The sequence below is a fragment of the Trametes versicolor genome (assembly GCF_000271585.1).
Source record: "Trametes versicolor FP-101664 SS1 unplaced genomic scaffold TRAVEscaffold_11, whole genome shotgun sequence".
NCBI classification, from domain to species: Eukaryota; Fungi; Basidiomycota; class Agaricomycetes; order Polyporales; family Polyporaceae; genus Trametes; species Trametes versicolor.
The window spans coordinates 1,083,636-1,102,168 of NW_007360331.1; the positions used below are offsets into that span (position 1 = coordinate 1,083,636).

Below are 18,533 nucleotides of genomic sequence, written 5' to 3' on the forward strand. Positions count from 1 at the left end.
CAGTTACGTGTCCAGGTACGACAGTTGGGAGGAGAGACGCACTGCTGTCCAGCTTGGGGCCGCGTTCGAGGCGCTGCGCTCTTCGTCGCCCTGGCGGAAGACTTGGTGCGAGACGTGGATGCTGAGCGGGTACGAGTCCGCGTCTCCCGTGCTGGTGCCACCGCGTGGAGAGCTCCGACGCGAGTTCAAGCTGACCATGACACTGTTCGAGTACCTGGAAGATAGCATGCGGTCAGTCTTGTTTGCCCTGGGAGTATGCGAGAGGCGTGGGACGGAGTAACGTACAATTTGCCCCAAATGTACGCGCTGTGAGATTTGAGGGTAAAAGGCACAGGGGCTCGGTAAGCGAGCGGACGACAGCGGGTAGTTGCAAGGCACACTTACGCAGGGAGGTACTGGAAACTGGCGCCAACGGTCGTGGCGAAGAGCGCGAGAGTCAGGGCACCGCAGAGCGCGATGGCGAGGCCAGTGCCGACGGTGATACCGATCAGGCGTCCGAAGATGTTGTTGGACCGAGACCACATGGTCTGGCTTTTTGCGGTGTACAGCTACGCGAATTGGCATGTGAGGAACGAGGGTTATGAACGGAGTGATCAGAAATGAGGACGCACGATCCAGAGCATGCATGCGGCGATGAGCACGTCGGTGACGAAACTTGCGGAGACCCAGAGCTCAAACTCTGGGTGCAGCTCGTCGAGCTTCTCAGGAGTGAGGAATGCCGCGAACTGGATGAGGTCATGAGGACTTGCTCGCGTTGAATACTATGTAAGATACGCACGATAGCGGAGGCCACCACAGCAGTGAAGCACTGTAGAAGCGCGAGCTGTTGTAGACAAGTCTGAGCATGTTTATTTAGAGACAGTTCCGCCTTCCGACGTACCAAAGTAATGAGGACCGCCATGCCCTTGAAGACCCAGTTCGGCGCCAAAGCCCAAACACGCCATGCGTAGAAGAGCTGAGCGATAGCGGCGACTGAGGACAGGCGCGCGTCGTTAGCGATCACAGCGAGGCAAACTCAATGGTTTCGCTCACTGATTCCGGCCATGATCGGGACGGTAGGGGCAGACCAAGGGAAGACGGCGAGTCCGGCAGGGTTGTCCCAGAGCTCGACACCGTAGTACCACGCCTGATGCGTGGTGGTCGCCGTCTGGACCAGCTCCATGACGAAAAGCGCATAAACTGTACACCGCGGCGTCGTCTCGTTGCTCTACAATGCAAGGCATGCGAAGACGTACCAATGAAGCGGATCTTAAGCTGATCCTGACGGAAGTGCTGGTTGTAGTAATCTGTGTGCACGTTGAGGCCTCATGTTCGCTACGCGGCGGGGTCGCTTGTGAAAGTACGTACACAGCTGGACGAAGAAACAGCCGAGGGCCAACCAATTCAAAGAGTTGGCGAAGAACTGGGTGCCAGACAGGCCGCTTGAGGACGGTTGAGATACATCGACATAAGACGACTCACCAAAGGAGCGATCCTGGAGACATCGAGTTAGACCATATGTCTGTGTGCACCAAAGTGTTGTACTCACATCGGCATAAAGTCCACTTTGACGTCCGACATGGTTGTACAGTATGTGCAGGACGGGACGGCGAAGAGGGCGTGTGTGGCGAGGCCTGGCGCGTAGCCTGCTTGACGTCGGGTCTCAGGAAATTGGCGACCACGAGTTATGAAGTCGGGGGTACTCGTCTGCCCACACTGCGGAGCGCGGATTATCAGGCCGGAGGACCATGGGACCGCCGCGGCGGATGTCAATCAGAGGGAGCGAATCCAGTGATCATCAGCCTAGCCGCGCCTCCCATGCTTCTCGCCCGGCGACGACGAGCGCGCAATCAGGATCCCCCGAAGCCATGATGCGAGATCGCGGTGGAGCCTCGCAGCGCGAAGGGTCAGACGCCTCTCCGGAGATACAGCTTCCATCAGCAGATGTCCCGTAGATGGACATTGCTTCTCGGGGTCGGGGATCCCATCGGGGGAGTTTCTCACTGCACATGTGACTCATGAACATCCGTGTCGACCTGGCCCTGAGGTTAAGCAGAACGTCTATTCGTATCGGGCCGAGTTGAGTCAGTAACTCAGTAGGACAAGCGCGACGAGAGATAGAGTACTCCCTGGTGTGCGGCGGCTGCGAGGCGGCTAGAATACTGATCCTGAAGGTGATGTCATGTGCATCTTGGGCATGAAACGGTAGAAGCATAGCGCTGCTGTCACCGGTTTCGCAAGCCGTGCGAGAGGTTCTGTCACCGGTACAGCAGGGCGTGCGACCAAGCCGCTCTGCGCCGCAGGGGCGCGGTGTCGCCTGCATACGCAATGCGATAGGGATGATTGCATGGCTATCAGCCAGGCTGAGAGTAGTCATGGGGAGAATCACCGGGCTACGGTTCTCCCTGCAATAAAAGTAGCATTGCTGTGCGAACGTGAGTGTGAGCGACCTGCCGCATCTTCATTCGGGCAACTACTTACCTATTCTGTCTCCACGTGCGCTGCCTCGCAGAGATGCGTACATGATATCATGTAGGTTTGATGGATTGCACAGGAGAACGGGGGGAGTAACGTTTTGCGCCGAAACAGCGTGCGCAGTGCCTGCCTTGGCTTGCAGGGAAGCGAGCGGGGGTACAAACCCACCTGTGCGGATCCTTTGAGAATGCGTTTTCGAGGCATGTCGTTGCAGGAGTCAGCCCTGCTGGCACTGGATTCGGAGAGGGAGAGACGAAGAAAACCGCCAGACGCCGAAACCCGACGAATCAGTCGCAGTGGCTGTGCAATATTTGATGGTCCGCCGGCCTCGACGACTGCCAGCATTTCGCCGGAAACCTCCTTGTCGCCAACGCCGACCCTCTCCTCATCAGCATGCTCACAGAGTCAAGGTCGTCAAGAGATCCGAGGCGGCTCGGCAAAGTATATTCTGAGCTTGGTAGCTACGCGCCACGAGGCCTGCGTAATGCGTAGTTCACGACGTCCTCCCCGATCCTATCAGGTTTTTGATGTTCAAAAAGCTCAGAAAGGCCCAACACCGCCATCCGAAACACGTTTGATCATTTTGCAACAGCGGTTTCTGCCATGAGCGGGTCGACCACCGTGTGTTCTATCCCGATGCCGCATGTAGGACAAAACGCAGGCATGGCTCATGTCGGTGAGGTGCGGAAGAACTTTGCTTGGGTTAATCACGCTCATCAGCTTCTAGGTCCTCCTTTTGTTGCCTGTGCATCTGCGTGGGTGTTTGCGAGCGGATTTAGCGGTCATGCACGCCAATTCATGCTTCTCGTCGTCTTTGGGAGATGCTACTGTGCGGCAACACGTTTTGGCCTACTGCGGGCGCCGCCTTGGGTACCCGCGTCCCCTTACGCTACTCCGTCTACTGGCTTGCCGGGACCCCGTTTCTACGATCTGGTAGACGATTCGCGATGCTGTGGACAGCATCTCGGCGAGCAGCGTATCGAACTCAGCTCTGGGCTACCCGGCCGGATGCTCCGTCCGCGCGTGCGGTTCAACAAGACCAAGGGTCGTACGGGCGATCGCGGCGGTGCCATCAGAGTCTAGGCGGTTATCCCACGCGGAGGCCACGCCATTCGCTCCTGCTGAAGACTTACCGTATGTTATTGTCCTCATCGCCTGCCACAGCAGGGCGGGCTGTACCAACAGATCAGCCCGCGGACCCATTATCAACGTCATATCTTCCGCGGTTATAGATTTAAGTACTCTCCCTCCGGACCTGCGCACTTCGAGTCTCCTCGATCGCACCCGCCGCACACTATGGCCTCAACTTCGACTTCTGCGACGTCCCTCGCCGGTCACCTCTCGACGATGGCGCGCACGCTCCGCAGCGTCCCCTACTTCATGCACACGCTTCTCCTTTTCACCAAGTCTGATCTCAAGACAACTGTGGGCCCCGTCGTGAGTCCAGCTACGGTCCTCACTCGCCATATCCGGATCCTCGCTAAACGTAGACGTGCCTTCTCTCTCACAGTCCTCCCTTGCCATCGCATCTGCTCCCATAGCGGGCCCCCTCCGCCTACCACACGTCGTCTTCTGGGTATGGCTCCATGTGCTGCAGTTCGACCTCTCGAACCAGTGCATGGACCCGGAGGAGGACGCGCAGAACAAGCGCGACCGCCCCCTCCCCGCCAAGCGCATCACCCTCGCGCAGGCTCGTTTCCTCCGTTGGGCCATCGTCCCCGTCTGCCTACGTCTGTCCGCACTCTACAGTGCTGAGACGGTCTACGCGAGCATCGCCCTCGCCTTCCTCACGCTCCTTTACAACGAGCTCACCGCGCACCGCCGGCACTGGGTGATCCGTAACCTCGTAAACGCGCTCGGATTTGCGTCATTCGAGGTCGGCGCGACACTTGTCGCGGGCGCGGATCCGACGCGTCTGGACGGGATCGCTCTCTGCTCGGTGCTCGCGAGCACGGGCATCTTCGCGACGACGATCCACACTCAGGACTTCAAGGACGTCGATGGTGACCGGGCCATCGGCCGACAAACGATCCCGATCGTCTTCGGGGCCGCCGCGCGCTGGACGGTGATTGTGCCTCTCGTGCTGTGGTCGGTCGGGCTCTCCGTGTTCTGGGGGCTCGGCATCGTGGCGGGCGCAGCGGTAACCGCTCTTGCGGTGCACGTGGGCGTGCTCTATCTCAACGCGAAGACGATTCACGAGTATCAGGTGGCCTTCTACTGGTATAACGTGCGTCCCCTCTCTCCACTTCCATTCCGTGATGTATCGGGCTGACTGTGATGATGATCGTGCCCATAGCTCTGGTTGTCCACCGCACACGCCCTCCCGGCGTACTGTCGGCTCTTCAGTGAGCCGTACTTTGCTTTGGGGGCATGAAACGCGACGCTATGAGCGCCCGCGTCCCGCTCGCTGTCGTCGCCACGGCCCCCGGCGCAGCGCTGATGTTCTGTTTCTGGTCATGTCCTTTAACGTATACTGTACTTTCGCGTAAGTGTTGAAGTAGCGTACTCTGTATATAGATGGCGCACGGGCGCGGCACCCTCAAACACCGCGCCCGCGGTGGGTTGCGCGGATCCGTCGGTCTTCCGCTGTTGCGGAGGGCCGCAAGAGATCGCAGTGCGCGGCGGAGATTCTTTGCTTGTAGACTAGACTATGTATTCCCATGGTAATTTATTAGACGACAACAGTTCCCCTTGCAGTATTCCAATGCAAAGTCCGTCGAGATGCGCAGCCGCACTGTGCCGTGATACTTACAGGCAAATCTGTGCACGCAGATCTTGGGATGATCTCCGGCTACATATCCGGAACTGGTCGGGTACCCGAAGGGTCTTCCGGATCAAATGTAGGCTTCCCCGACTGGTCCATATCGAGAACACGGATCGCAAATCGAGCTCACTGACACCCAACTTTGATTCCGCCCCTTTGCAGCGTTTGCGCCACGAAGCGGCGCCCGTATCGCTACACACCTCGCGCGGGATATTGCACTGCACTGGGCGGACTCGGGCAACGTCCTGTCAGATATGGGCCTCACGCGCGCGGAGCTGATGTCTTGTCGCAAACCCACGATCAGAACGGCGGGCATCGGAAAGATCTTTGCAATGGCAGCTGCCATGGGCGTGAGCGGCACGCTCACGAGTCTTGAGCCCTGAGAACGCGCTCATCATCGGCGGGGGCGGACGCTATTGCGGATATAGCCGTGCCAGTGTGGATGATGCCGGCGGTGGGGAAGGCGAGCTATCGCGCAAACGGTTAGGTTGTGAGTCTTTCTTGTGGAACTGCATGAACAGACTTGCTAATAAAAATGGTATATCGATCTATCAACTTCAGGATTACTTGCACGCCTTGAGGGCAAACGATTCGCAGTTGAAGGCGCCCCACCAACATTGCATTCCGAGTATCCACTGTCAGCCACAGACGCCCCGGATATCTGATCGGCGTTCAGCGTTCGTCTTGTTCTTTAACCCCTTTCACCCTGTCCTTCGAAGCCTCAGGGCAGAGAGATGGCGGGAGAATGCTGCTGATGATTCCACCCACACTGGAGCGGTTCTCGGTCGCTAATGCCTGATGCATAGTCAGCACACATCATGATTCTGGCGGCGGTACCAGTGCACTCGACGCGATAACGTGCCCATCCGGCGCGTCTGCACTCTCGAAATACGCTCCTCTAGCAGACGCAGGCAAGCCCTACCTTCCAATCTGACCCCCCACACAACACTACGCCACCAAGACGCCTAGTACGATGACTGCGCGTCCCACGCCCCAGGGGGTCAACCACCCCACATTCAAGGCCGCCGCTTTTGAGCATGGTCTCTCGCTGCCTGGCTTGTACGAGTACCACGCCAAGCACAGCCCCAGCCACGCCGTCTTCACCTATGCGGACCCCGCCACGAACGAACCGCACGACGTCTCGTACGCCGAGGCTTGGGAGAAGATCAGCGCCATCGCGCGCATCGTCGAGCGTAACTACCAGCAGTCCTCAACCAAGAAGAGCGAGGGCGGCCGCCCCGTCATCGGCATCCTCGCCATTTCCGGTACGCACGCCTTTGCTATAGCTACGAGTGCCTGAAGGAATGCTGAACATTTGTTGCCATGTAGATGCGCTCAGCTACATCTTCATAGAGATGGCCATCATGAGCCTGGGCTATACTGCGTTCCCCTTGTCGCCGCGCAACCTGCCTGTGGTTACGGCGCACCTGCTCGAGAAGACGGGCGTCTCGCAGCTCTATGCTAGTGAAGATGCTGCGATGCAAGGTTCCGCTAAGGCCGCCGCCAAGCTCCTGGAGGAGAAGGGGCTGCACGTGGACCTGCTGCCTATGATCAAGCCCGAGGAGTGGGTGTCGCTCCCTGCTGGAGTAGAGCCGTTTTCGCCAGTGGATATCGCGGACACCGACGTGACCGTCATTCTGCACTCGTCTGGTTCGTACTATCCGCCTCTACTGAGACGAGCTGAGCTGACGTCGATTAGGAACCACCGCCTTCCCGAAGCCAATTCCTATCACCCGCCGAGGACTGATCAACCTGTCGAACATCCCATGTGCGCCGACTCTCTCCACATGCCAGACATGCGTGCAGCAGTCTAATGTCCGAGTCCTGTAGGTTTCGGCGAAGTCGATTTGGCGGGGAAGCGCATCGCGGCGCACACTAACCCCATCTGTCGTGCGTGCCTTCTGCGATGTTGTGAATATCAAAATCATGCTAAAAATTCATTGACACTGGCAGATGCGATGGGCCTTGCGACGATGATGGTACGTGACATCAAAAACGCCCACGAGGCTCTCTCACTCACGTCGTGCCGGTTTTCGCAAATTTGTAGTGGCCGGTGAGTGTCGAATGGCATGTGCGTGATTTGCGTATCGCTCACAGTTTCCAAGTTGTCGAGTGGATCCACGTTCGCGCTGTACCCCCCAGAGTACCCACCCCGGATCCCGACGCCCGCCGACTTCCTCGCTGCATGGGTCGCGTGTAAGTCCGACATCGTGTTTTGTATCCCAGCGTTCATCGAGGTCCGTCACGTCCCTCGTGTTTCCTTTCTTCGCGTCGCTGACCCAGGCGATGCACACAGGCATGGGCACGCGACCCCGCGAACCTTCCCACTCTGCAAGCGCTCACCTGCATCGTACGTCGCACCCACCCTTCTCTTCTCTGTGAGAAACTGACTGCTGGTTCTGCGGACAGGTCTTCTCCGGCGCGCCCATCAACAAGGCTATCGGCGACAATCTCGCGAAGGCGAGGGTCACCCTGCACCCCTTCTGGGGAAGGTCAGTCGCGCACCCCGTGACCTGTTTCGCTCGGACTGACGGCGTGCAGCACGGAGGTGGGGCCCGCGACGATGTTCATCCCGCGCGACCCGCCACCGGTTGACGAGTGGGAGTACTTCAAGTTCTCGCACCATATCACGTTCAAGCTCGAGCCGCAGGAGGGGCTCGATGGGATCGTCGAGCCTATCATGATCGTACGTCGCTCTTCGTTAGCGTTCAAGCGAGTGAAGAGAAAGTTAACAAGACGTGTCTGGGACAGCCGACGGACGTGTGCTTCCCGCAGGTGACGAACGCGGAGCGCGACGGCCAGCGCGTGTTCGCGGTGGGCGACCTGCTCGAGCCCCACCCCACCGACAAGAACCGGTGGAAGGTGTTCGGGCGCGTGGACGACCAGATCGCGCTCTCGACCGGGCAAAAGGTGCGTTCATCCCACACACTCCGTCCATACCTCTCCAAGCTGACACAGCATCTGTTCGGTAGATCAACCCGGTTCCCTATGGTACGTCACCTGGAGCATCAGTTCCGAGACGTCCTACTGACATGACGCAGAGAGCACCGTCGCGCACGACCCGCACATCGCGTCCGTGCTCGTGTTCGGGAACACGCGCGTCGAGCCGGGCCTGCTCGTCGAGCCTGCCACGGGCACGAGCGTCCCGCCTGGCGACGCGCAGAAGCTCGAGGAATACAAGACCCTCATCTGGTACGTCCTTCTCCTCCTGTTCCGCACTCTCTCGCTCGAAGCTGACTTGTCATGACGACATCACAGGCCTGCGATCGAGAAGGCTAACACGCTGGTCCCCGAGTTCGCGCACATCAAGCGGAACGTACGTCTCCCTTCCCCTTCTCTACCTACCCTTCTTCCTTTCTTCTAAGGATGCCGTTGCTCATCGGTGGACGCAGATGATCGTGGTAACCTCCGCGGAGAAGCCGCTCGAGCATACCCCAAAGGGCACCGCGCGCCGCGGCGTGTGTCTGAAGCTGTACGAGGCGGAGATCGACGCGGTGTACGCCGCGGCGGAGGCGGAGGTCGCCCCGGAGCACAGGCAGTTCCCCGACCGCGCGCATGGTTGAGCGCAAGAAGAAGAGAGTAAGGTGGCGTGATGTGTTGTGTAGATGTATGTGTGATAGGCGGATTGAAGAAGGGCGTCATGTTGAAGCGGATTGTGTATTGCGGACTCGGTGTTGTACTGTCCTAGAGGAATGAATATGTTTGTAAGGGTACATGTTGGTATGCGTACATCTCCAATGGTTAAGACAGACCTTGAGTGGGTTGTCTGACCTATGGCTCGACATTCAGATAGTCGGCCCCTGCTCACGAATTCAAGCGTATGGTCGGTCGTCATAGGATCTCATACATTGGCGGACGCTTCAATTATCGTACACACCACACATTATACGCCTACATCGCGCAGCCACTCCATGCCCTAGCATCGCTCCGAGTGCGCTCACGGGAGGCTGAGCACGGTCTGCATGAACTGCTCGTAGTTGATCTGCACCCATCCGTCGCGGTCCGTGTCGAGGCGTTGGAAGCTCTCCGTGACCTGCTTGATGACCACGCACGCGCGCACGAAGCGGTCGAACGTGATCCCCGCTGGCGCGGCACCGGGCATCGACACGCCCCCTTTGAGCACGTCTACCCCATCCGGGTAGATCCGTCAGCATTCCATTATACTTGACAAAGGGTGGAAAGGGGAAGGAAAAGGACGGGGAGAGGATAGGAGAGAAGAGGAAATCGGGGTGTAGGAGTTGAGAAGGAAGAGGGGCTCACCGTATTTGCGCTCAACGAGCTGGAGGAGCTGCGGCGAGAGGTTGTAGCCGAACTGGCGGAGCGCGTCGTGCAGCTCGTTCGTGTCGATCGAGCCGGATCGGTCGCGATCGAAGTGCCGGTAGACGTTCTGCCAGTCCTTGATGTACTTCCACAGGCCTGCGAACTGGGAACAAGAGGGTGGGCATGTTAGTACGATGTCGTGTGACAATATTAGAGCGTTTGGGAAGCGTACCTCGTTGAAGCCGATCGTGCCGCTCCGATCCGTGTCCTATGTTGACGTACGCGTAAGTGAGTGTTAGACAGCAGAGGGAAGCATAGTACTGACGAAGATCGTCATGAGGAGCTTGACGGTGTCAAGGTCAAATGCTGGAAAATGTGATGCTTCAGACCGTGCCGTGTATTTTTGCCATGGTTCTACTCACGAGTCCAATCTCCGTTTATGAGAGCCTTCTCTGCACTCAACCCGTCAGCGTCCAACGTACGAATTGTGCTTCTGCAAGATGGCGCACTCACGAAGCTCGTGTACTGAGATGTGGCCAGATCGGTCCGTATCGACGGCCGTAAACCAGCTCCACAGCCTGACGAAGAGAGGTACATCAGCTTTCCCGTCGCGGGATACGATCCATACACAAGACACTCACTGAGGATCCGCGCCAGGGGGCGGGCCAGAGTTCACCGGAGCAAAGCCTCCCGGGCCAGGTCCTCCGCCCGCGCCGTACCCGGGAGGGCCACCGTACCCTCCACCACCGCCGTATCCGCCACCGCCTGGTGCGCCGCCATAGCCGCCACCGTATCCTTGTTGCTGCTGGTGTTTGTGGTCAGCTAACTGATCCAGACCGATCGTGCACCCAGGTGTACGCCCGCTGGAGAGAAGTGGCGCAACTGACCCCGTAAGACATTCTGGTTCTAGAGCTGGAGTATCCGCGCGCGTTAGGGGAGAGAGCAAGAGGTGAGTTGGGTGATCAGGAGCATGACGTGCCTTATATACACTGCGCACAGGGGCTTGTTGCGGAAAGCTGAGTGCGATCGCTGTGAAGAGCCCTTGCTGTGCCACCGCCCACGCCGATGTCATCCTGTGCCGCCGTCGGGCGCTCGCCTTGCCGCGGCCCTGCTCCTTCCGGCATCGCCCATCCCTCTTGGCGTCCACGTACACAGGTTGCGTCTTCGAATCCTGCCCACCTCGCTTTATTCGTATACAGCTTCCCAGCGTGCGATGCGCCGGGTGTTCTCACAATGCGTATGTCATGATATGCATTCGTTCACAGCACCAGCTGCATGTGAGAGTCGAGCGCTGAAGTGGGCCAGACGGTTTGGGGAATCGCGAATATCAGAGGATCGAGGAGGAGGGGGAAAGTGAAGTTCGTGCATTCGCCGGCGGGACGTCGCTTTCTTATATACATGTTTGGTACCTGTCGAGAGTGACGAAGGAATCTGATCGAAACGGAGAAGGGCTGCTTCGAAACCAAGATCGAAGCGAAACTCCTAGGCCTTCTACGCCGCATGCCACAGACACTACCTTCATGGAATTTCTACTATGCGCCACCTGTTGACATGAGCCTCTTTTCTCCATTCCGGCCGCCGCAGGGGTATTCAATTCGCGTATCCTGATGACTGCTGCATTGGTATTCGTCCTGTACACATCTTAACTTGAGCACCACGTAACGGTAGGGTATCGTTACAGACAGAAGGAACCGCGGGGAGATTGAGTGCCGAATGCCCAACAGCCAGGCGGAGGGAATTCTGAAACGTTGGCTTGCGAGATTGGGGACTGCGTGAAGTCAAGCTGTCATAAACTCATGATTCTGTGACCCGGAAGAAGGGCAAATTAGACGGGGCGTTGGCGCACTCCATCCGATGCATCCAGCTCGGTGCGCGATCGCGATCTCCGAAAGTCAAGTAAGCTTGAGGCGTTTTGGAGCAGTGCTGCCCGTGCCCTGAACTGGAATATAGCAATAGCTAGAGAGTAAATGGGGTCAACGCGCCTGTATTTGAGCAACATTTATCGCGACTTCACACGAAACTCATGTCAAGTACCTAGATCTCTTGACCGCCGCATCTTGTACTGGGAGACGAAACTCCTTCACCGATAGCCGGAGTACAGCTGAGGCAATGGCACTCACCTCATAAGCATCGCACGCGGCTCTGCCTCGCAAGAGTGTTGCCCTCGAGCTGTAGGGTGAATGCAATCCGGGAGAAGCACTTACAGATGCCATGATATACATGAATAGATGCGGCACTTTATCTTCTTTATTGAGAGGTTGCAGCGTCGTGTTGGGAGTCTCTGCGTCGGGAGGAAAGCATGATATCTGTGTCCGCGAGTACGACTCGGAATCGTAAGGTCAATTAGGAGTACGCATTGCTTGGTCCATTTTTTGTATGATCAGATACTGGTATATATGCGCTTCAGATAGAAATAGGCGGCAGTTGATTTTGAATGGGGGTTTGGGACAGACTCGAACCAAAGTGAAAGTCATCTCGTAAAGTCATCGGAGTCGGCAGTTGTCGGTGGCGTGAACATGCCACGACTCACTTGACGCGTCATCCGAATCTTTTGTTTCGTTTGCTAAATTCCAGTAAAACCCACATCTATGAGAGAAGAGGAATCCAGGACTGTAGCTTCACTCAAGTAGTGGTGCGAAAGAGAGAGAGGGCGCGCTTAAAATTGAAGCAGCGAGAAGTGCATAAGCGCCTATTGGCACAACTTGACCAGAACCGTCACGATAGTCTTCGGTCGCTCACCCTATTGCTGGGAGACTCAGTCTTTATTGATCTTGACTAGGTTTCCGTTATGCATGCAGTGGTTTCCTTTCCCTGCCATAACGCAAGTTAAGGTGAGTGAATGAATATACTCTATGTATGCGCCGCTCTCCCTCCGGGGGCGCTTTCGCTTACCCACCATGTCATTCTCAGGGAAGACCACCCATCTACGTATTGGAGTGACTCTTGATCAGCTGTGACGGCCCAGAACATCTCATTGAAGATGTACCTGTCCCGTATAACACTTATCGCCTGAGAAGTCCCAATGGCATCAATTAATAACATTAGCACATCCGCGCTGTGTCCCTCAATGTCACCCCAAACCTTCGACCGCGGCTGAGAACGTGATCAGGATGTTGATGATTTTGAGCGTGATGCTCTACTGCGCTATAGCCAAGGAACCAACGTCGGACTATATCAGCCCCCGGCTTGACGACCATTTCCCACATACACACCATGTCCCCTTCAGCGCCGCCCTTCCTCGGCGAGCTTGCGTTTGAACTGAACACCGTCGCTCTGTGCTTTGTCGCTTCCCTTGCTGTTGTTATAGCCCTACGCGGAATATGGCTTCGCAAGGCCTCAAACAGGCCTCCTCCGCCAGGCCCTAGGGGTCTCCCACTGCTGGGAAATCTCTTTGACATGCCGCGACATAGCGCGTGGCTAACGTTTTCGGCGTGGTCCAAGGAATTCGGTGCGTTATGTTCGCAGTTCTTACAGTATGTACGTCTCCTCTAACACGCCCCAGGCGATGTTGTGCATCTACGCGTCCTCGGACGATCCATCGTCCTCCTCAACTCTGCCGAAGCCACCTCGGACCTCCTCGAGAACCGCTTCGGTATCTACTCAAACCGCCCGGACTTCCCGCTCATGAACCTGTAAGTCCGCGCACACTCTTATCACGAAGAAACACCGCTCATCGCCGCGAAGGGTCGGCCACAACAACTGGAACTTCGCCTTCATGCCGTACGGAAAGCAATCGCGCGCCATGCGCCGCCTCTTCAGCAGCAAGTACTCGTCGCCCGCCGCGCAGCAGCTTTTCTACGACTCGCACCGCGCGTCGATGGGCCGCTTCCTCCAGCACGTCTTGCGCGACCCCGAGGGGTTCTCGGAGCACCTCAAGCTGCGTTCGGGGCAGCTTATCATCGACGTCACGTACGGGATCATGATTGAGAGCGTGGAGGATCCGCTGCTGAAGACGACGGAGGCTGTCATGGACGTGGCTTCCGTCGCGCTCAGCCCGCCGATGTGGCTCATGAACCCGTCAGCTATCAGTACGTTCTTGTCGTCTGCTCTGATTATTGCATCCGTCGGCCTCATAAATAGCTACAGTGCAGTTCATTCCGAAATGGCTCGGGGGATCTGCGGTGTCGCTCCGGCTGCAGCGCTGGCGCCAGGATGTCGAAGATTTGCGGAATGTCGCGTTCTATACTTGTAAAGAGCGACTCGTACGTCCCATCTATCTGCCCAGCCTTGAGAACACGTACTGACGTGACCGGCCGTGCGCCCTAGGGTAAGGGCCTAGCGAAGCCCTCGTACACCGCGAGTCTCTTGCAGGAGCTGACGCCCGAAGACGGATCTGTCGAAGAGAGCATGATTCGCGATACAGCCGCCGTAGCTTATGGAGGTGAGCCCCAAAGTCAAGACAGCATCAAACGAAGAATCACGAGCATAGTAACACAGGTGCTTTTGAGACCGTGCGTTCCCGCCATGACCATTTGCGCGTGCCGTAACAACTAAGCTCTGGCTTGTTTTACCAGACTGTCATTAGCGGTGAGGTGTTCCTGCTAGCTATCGCACTGCACCCGGAGGTGCAGGCACGCGCACAAGAGGAAATCGACCGCGTTGTGGGCACGCACCGTCTGCCCGACTTCGTCGACCGCGACCGCCTGCCGTACGTGACCGCGATCATGAAGGAGATCCTGCGGTGGCATCCGCCCGCGCCCACCGGTGCGTCCCCCTAATCCCACCCGCATCTTGGCACGCTGATTAAGCTCCGTCAGGGATACCACACCTGCTGATAGAGGACGACGTGTACCGGGGATACCGGATCCCGAAGGGGTCTATCGTGATGGGCAATGTGTGGGGAATCACGCACGACCCTGCAATGTACCCAGACCCACTTGCGTTCAAGCCCGAGCGGTACATCGCCGCGGACGGCACCTTTGACTGCAGCACGAACGACCCGAGCCGATACGTCTTCGGCTTTGGCAGACGGTGCGTAATTCTCTGTCTTTCTTGTCTTCCTTGCAGAGGTTCTGACGTTCTGACGCAACCCGTGGCTGCAGCGTGTGTCCAGGCAAGTTCTTCGCGGAGGACTTAGCGTGGCTCACCGTCGCGCAGTTCTTGGCTGTCATGACCGTCACCATTCCCGCCGGCTGCCCGCAGCCCAAGGTGGAGTTCGTTTCTGGGGCCATCTCGTGCGTCTTCTCTCGGAAGCTTTGCGCTATCGTTGACTGTCGGACTGACACGGCGTGTGGGGCGTGTGGCAGGCGGCCTGCGCCGTTCGAGTGCGAAATCCGGCCGCGATCGGATGTTGCGGCCCAGCTTATCGAGTGTTGCGTGAGAGAGTAGGAGGCAGGGTGGCTCCAAGTGTGCGGGGCCTTGCCGTTATTCTTTTCTGATTGGATGAATGTATTGGACGTTGTGTATGGCTGCGTTGCCCGTACCCCCACGGATGCAATTACATATCAACAAAGTGACTGTCAGAAGGTCTGACACCACTGGCATTTGAGTGCTGTTAAGAGTGACAGATCCGCCACCGGAACACAAACAGCGCGAACCCTCTTCAAGATCGGAAGGTCCTACCTGCAAGCTGATCGTATACCGCCGCTCGGGAATCCGTACGTAGCGGACGACCTCCCAACCGCTGAGTGCTTGTTGGAGCCGGAGGGGTGCACTTTACTCCGCATTACGAGAGGACGCAGGTTTCAACACACCCAATACCGACGTAGATTCTGTAAAGCGTTCGAACATGTTCACCAGCATAGATTGAGTTTAAAGAAGGCGCAGTACTGTCGCAGTACTACCCTATCAATCAAAAAACACTCAACCACGTAAACCCGTCCTTCCATCTCCAATCCGCGGTGTGCTCTCCCCGAATTACCCGTCAACCGCTCATTCGACCTTCCATATCGTTAACCCCGATCACGTTGCAATGCGCCCTCGAAAAAGTGTGTCTGGTACCTGCCGTACCACTCGGGCTTGGCAGACCGACGGCGCGTTTTGGTGGGCCTATAGAAATCGGAGTCTGCGGCATACTGTACGGGAAGTTGCTGTCATCGGCAGACGCGTGAGAGACCGTTAGCTTTTGCTGCGCTACCAACGCCCAGTGAGCTGCAGCGATAGTCGGAGAAAGATATGCACGTACTGCCTTCCACCTGCGAGCCGTCGTCGCCACTGAGGCGTTTCCATCCAAATCCCCTACATAGCTAAAAGGCCTATCGAGAAACATAGATGCTCAGCGAGTCGCTGGACCAGGAGGTACCTTCGCGTGATTCGACGCTGACCATAATGTTGTTGAAATACCTGCGGAATCTCGGGTCAGCTTGAGGGCTGGCAGGTATGGTCCACGTGTGACGTACGTCTCATCCATATATCCAGGAGTTACCTGCAAACGCAAGAATAGGATATGGGGAGACGCAGCGGTCAGCTATACGTCAGTTTCTAGGACCACGACAGCGATTGGCCAGTCTTGGGCTTCCGCTCGAGCATCGGGGCGCGCATAGTGGGATTGGGGGACGACACTGCGGAAGTCAATGAGGCTTTTCGACACGAAGAAGATGGTCCCGTATCTAAGGGTCCTGAGGTTGATGTCGAACTATGGTGCGTCATCCCTGCAAATCACAATGCGGAACCTCAGGTTTTTTCTGATTATACTTGCTGATTCCTGAAACATATGATGCTGTGGAGCAGCACCAGGGTGGCTACTTTGGATCGAGGACGAGGGGACCTGTTTGAATACGTACGAAGCTTGTCCGAGTCAACATGGGAGTCTGTCTGACGAGAATTTGGATAGTATACTGTACCTGCCACAACGTTGAGGTGCATCCTCAGGGGGTGACATGGAGGATATGTACTTGATATTCAACTCCACTTTTTTGCACTGATTCGATCGTGCTGCGTTGAACTTGTATCGTGGCCGACTACTAGCAAACGTCGATAGGCGGGATGACTGCAAAGCGTGTGCCGGCAGGTGCCGGCGAATGGCCCACACGGGCGCCAAACAACAGCCGGCCAGTCGCGCCTCCTCGTACGTCCTGTCAAGTTGCCTCAAACTGCCACTAGTGCATCCGTTTCGAAGTTGGAGACAAACCCACATGTCTGTCTACATTTCAAGTGAATTTATTCCCCGAAGACCGCCCATCTGAACCGTAACATAATGGTCAGGCTCTGCAATTTCAGCTACGATGGCGCAGTCGAGCTCATCGGTGTCCCACGTTTTCAGGTCTCTTTATCATCGCGCCCGAGCACAACCGCTTGAAAGAGTCGGTTCCTGGGACCCTTGTGTATATCTGCACAGGCTCTCTCGTGCATGGACCCTGGTGGTCTCGTTATCAAGAACGTTGGGTCGGCGTATCTTTGATCCACCATTGCCAGGCACGTACACTTGAAGACATCGTAGCAAGGACCCTATACCCCAGAACTTAGATGACAAAATATCTATCTCCAGATGCTCCTCTGCTGTGCTGGGAGAAAAACATGGGAAATGTGCCACGCCCTGTGCTGCGAATCAACCCCATGATGCTTTGAAAATGCACGATGCGGACTGTATCAGTCTTGCGAATCGATGCGGGCGTCATGGCATCGGCCTGAACATGATGTTAAGTACTCGCTCCTCCTGGCTGGGGCGACCTAGATCTCAGCGGACATACCTCCAGTGCCACACTTCATGGCCTCGACATCGACCCCTTCCTCCTCTTTCTTTAGCCCCCTTGGATCGGCGGTGCATGCGCTACGCAACATCCCTTACTTCCTATTCACACTCATCCTGTTCACCAAATCTGACCTGAAGACAACCGTCGGTCCCGTCGTGAGTGCGACTGTGATGGCTACTCGTCATACTGTGGCTCATGTTTGCTCACCGACGTGCCGTCTGTCCCACAGTCCTCCCTCGCACTTGCGTCTGCTCCCGTAGCGGGCCTTCTCCGCGTCCCACACGTCGTCTTCTGGGTCTGGCTCCATGTCCTGCAGTTCGACCTCTCGAACCAGTGTATGGACCCAGAGGAGGACGCACAGAACAAGCGCGACCGTCCGCTTCCGGCCAAGCGCATCACCCTCGAACAAGCCCGCTTCCTCCGCTGGGCCATCGTCCCCGTCTGCCTACGTCTCTCTGCGCTCTACAGTCCGGAGACGGTCTACGCGAGCATCGCCCTCGCCTTCCTCACGCTCCTGTACAACGAGCTCACCGCGCACCGTCGGCACTGGGTGATCCGCAACGTCGTGAACGCGCTTGGGTTCGCATCGTTCGAGGTCGGCGCGACGCTCGTGGCTGGGGCGGACCCGACGCACCTGGACGGAATTGCGCTGTGCTCCGTGCTCGCGAGCACGGGCATCTTCGCGACGACGATCCACACGCAGGACTTCAAGGACGTTGACGGCGACCGAGCCATCGGCCGGCAAACGATCCCGATCGTCTTCGGGGCCGCTGCGCGCTGGACGGTGATCGTGCCGCTGGTGCTCTGGTCGGTCGGGCTCTCCGTGTTCTGGGGCCTTAGCATCGTGGCGGGTGCGGCTGTCACCGCGCTTTCGGTGTATGTGGGTGTGCTCTATCTCAAGGGGAAGACGATACATGAGTATCAGGTGGCCTTTTACTGGTACAACGTGCGTGCGGTCTCTCCAATTGTTTTCCGTGATGAATCGGACTAACTGCGATTATCATATCCGCAGGTCTGGCTGTCTACCGCACACGCGCTCCCTGCGTATTGTCGGCTCTTCAGTGAGCCGTACTATGCACTGGGTGCTTGAAACGAGGCACTCCGTTCGCGTCCCGCTGGCTGTCGCTACTATGCCGTTATCTCTCTCTTTCTTCTGCTATGGGCGTCGTTCCTGTCCCTTCGCTCCCTTGCAGTAGCAAGGCTGTAGGATATGTGCTTCAAGTCCCGCGCGATGGTATGATATTTATCCGATTTCGCTCTGCAACTTGCTTTGTACAGTATCTGTGTATGCGAGCCTCATCCTTCCCGATTGAAGTTCCAAAAAATGCTCTTGAATGTACCATCGCCCCTGGGTTGCCGTATAGACACCGGCTGAATCTCATGAGTGATGGGGCTATAGTACGACTGCGGGAGGGCCTGACTTG

The 18,533-nt window shown here is 57.1% G+C and overlaps 6 protein-coding genes across 6 annotated transcripts; 4 read left to right on the forward strand and 2 right to left on the reverse strand.

Moving 5' to 3' along the window:
- Positions 1-380: 380 nt before the first annotated feature.
- On the reverse strand, positions 381-1,162 carry TRAVEDRAFT_132283 (uncharacterized protein; the record flags this gene model as incomplete). The annotated part of the gene is made up of 5 exons (XM_008044875.1): positions 381-548; positions 612-725; positions 779-823; positions 881-972; positions 1,033-1,162. The coding sequence occupies 5 exons, from the start codon at positions 1,160-1,162 to the stop codon at positions 381-383; spliced, it is 549 nt and encodes a 182-aa protein (XP_008043066.1).
- A 2,639-nt stretch (positions 1,163-3,801) lies between these two features.
- TRAVEDRAFT_132393 (uncharacterized protein) lies at positions 3,802-4,828 on the forward strand (the record flags this gene model as incomplete). Its single annotated transcript, XM_008044876.1, has 3 exons — positions 3,802-3,891; positions 3,965-4,681; positions 4,751-4,828. 3 exons carry the CDS (start codon positions 3,802-3,804, stop codon positions 4,826-4,828), a joined length of 885 nt encoding a protein of 294 aa, XP_008043067.1.
- A 1,330-nt stretch (positions 4,829-6,158) lies between these two features.
- Positions 6,159-8,927, forward strand: TRAVEDRAFT_31293 (acetyl-CoA synthetase-like protein). Its single transcript, XM_008044439.1, has 15 exons — positions 6,159-6,483; positions 6,548-6,868; positions 6,918-6,986; positions 7,049-7,108; positions 7,172-7,197; positions 7,266-7,271; positions 7,324-7,455; positions 7,515-7,568; positions 7,628-7,710; positions 7,760-7,904; positions 7,970-8,128; positions 8,191-8,209; positions 8,260-8,410; positions 8,477-8,534; positions 8,611-8,927. The coding sequence occupies exons 1-15, from the start codon at positions 6,192-6,194 to the stop codon at positions 8,779-8,781; spliced, it is 1,746 nt and encodes a 581-aa protein (XP_008042630.1). The 5' UTR covers positions 6,159-6,191; the 3' UTR covers positions 8,782-8,927.
- A 114-nt stretch (positions 8,928-9,041) lies between these two features.
- On the reverse strand, positions 9,042-10,515 carry TRAVEDRAFT_31295 (EF-hand). The gene is made up of 9 exons (XM_008044440.1): positions 10,458-10,515; positions 10,366-10,390; positions 10,120-10,283; positions 9,992-10,056; positions 9,901-9,930; positions 9,804-9,844; positions 9,711-9,746; positions 9,479-9,641; positions 9,042-9,331 (listed from the first exon to the last, which is right to left on the reverse strand). The coding sequence occupies exons 2-9, from the start codon at positions 10,375-10,377 to the stop codon at positions 9,156-9,158; spliced, it is 687 nt and encodes a 228-aa protein (XP_008042631.1). The 5' UTR covers positions 10,378-10,390; positions 10,458-10,515; the 3' UTR covers positions 9,042-9,155.
- A 2,176-nt stretch (positions 10,516-12,691) lies between these two features.
- On the forward strand, positions 12,692-14,806 carry TRAVEDRAFT_131939 (cytochrome P450; the record flags this gene model as incomplete). The annotated part of the gene is made up of 10 exons (XM_008044877.1): positions 12,692-12,926; positions 12,981-13,110; positions 13,163-13,506; positions 13,565-13,680; positions 13,745-13,859; positions 13,916-13,929; positions 13,993-14,182; positions 14,236-14,449; positions 14,521-14,652; positions 14,725-14,806. The coding sequence occupies 10 exons, from the start codon at positions 12,692-12,694 to the stop codon at positions 14,804-14,806; spliced, it is 1,572 nt and encodes a 523-aa protein (XP_008043068.1).
- A 2,317-nt stretch (positions 14,807-17,123) lies between these two features.
- On the forward strand, positions 17,124-18,199 carry TRAVEDRAFT_132995 (uncharacterized protein; the record flags this gene model as incomplete). The annotated part of the gene is made up of 3 exons (XM_008044878.1): positions 17,124-17,264; positions 17,339-18,055; positions 18,122-18,199. 3 exons carry the CDS (start codon positions 17,124-17,126, stop codon positions 18,197-18,199), a joined length of 936 nt encoding a protein of 311 aa, XP_008043069.1.
- Positions 18,200-18,533: the final 334 nt, after the last annotated feature.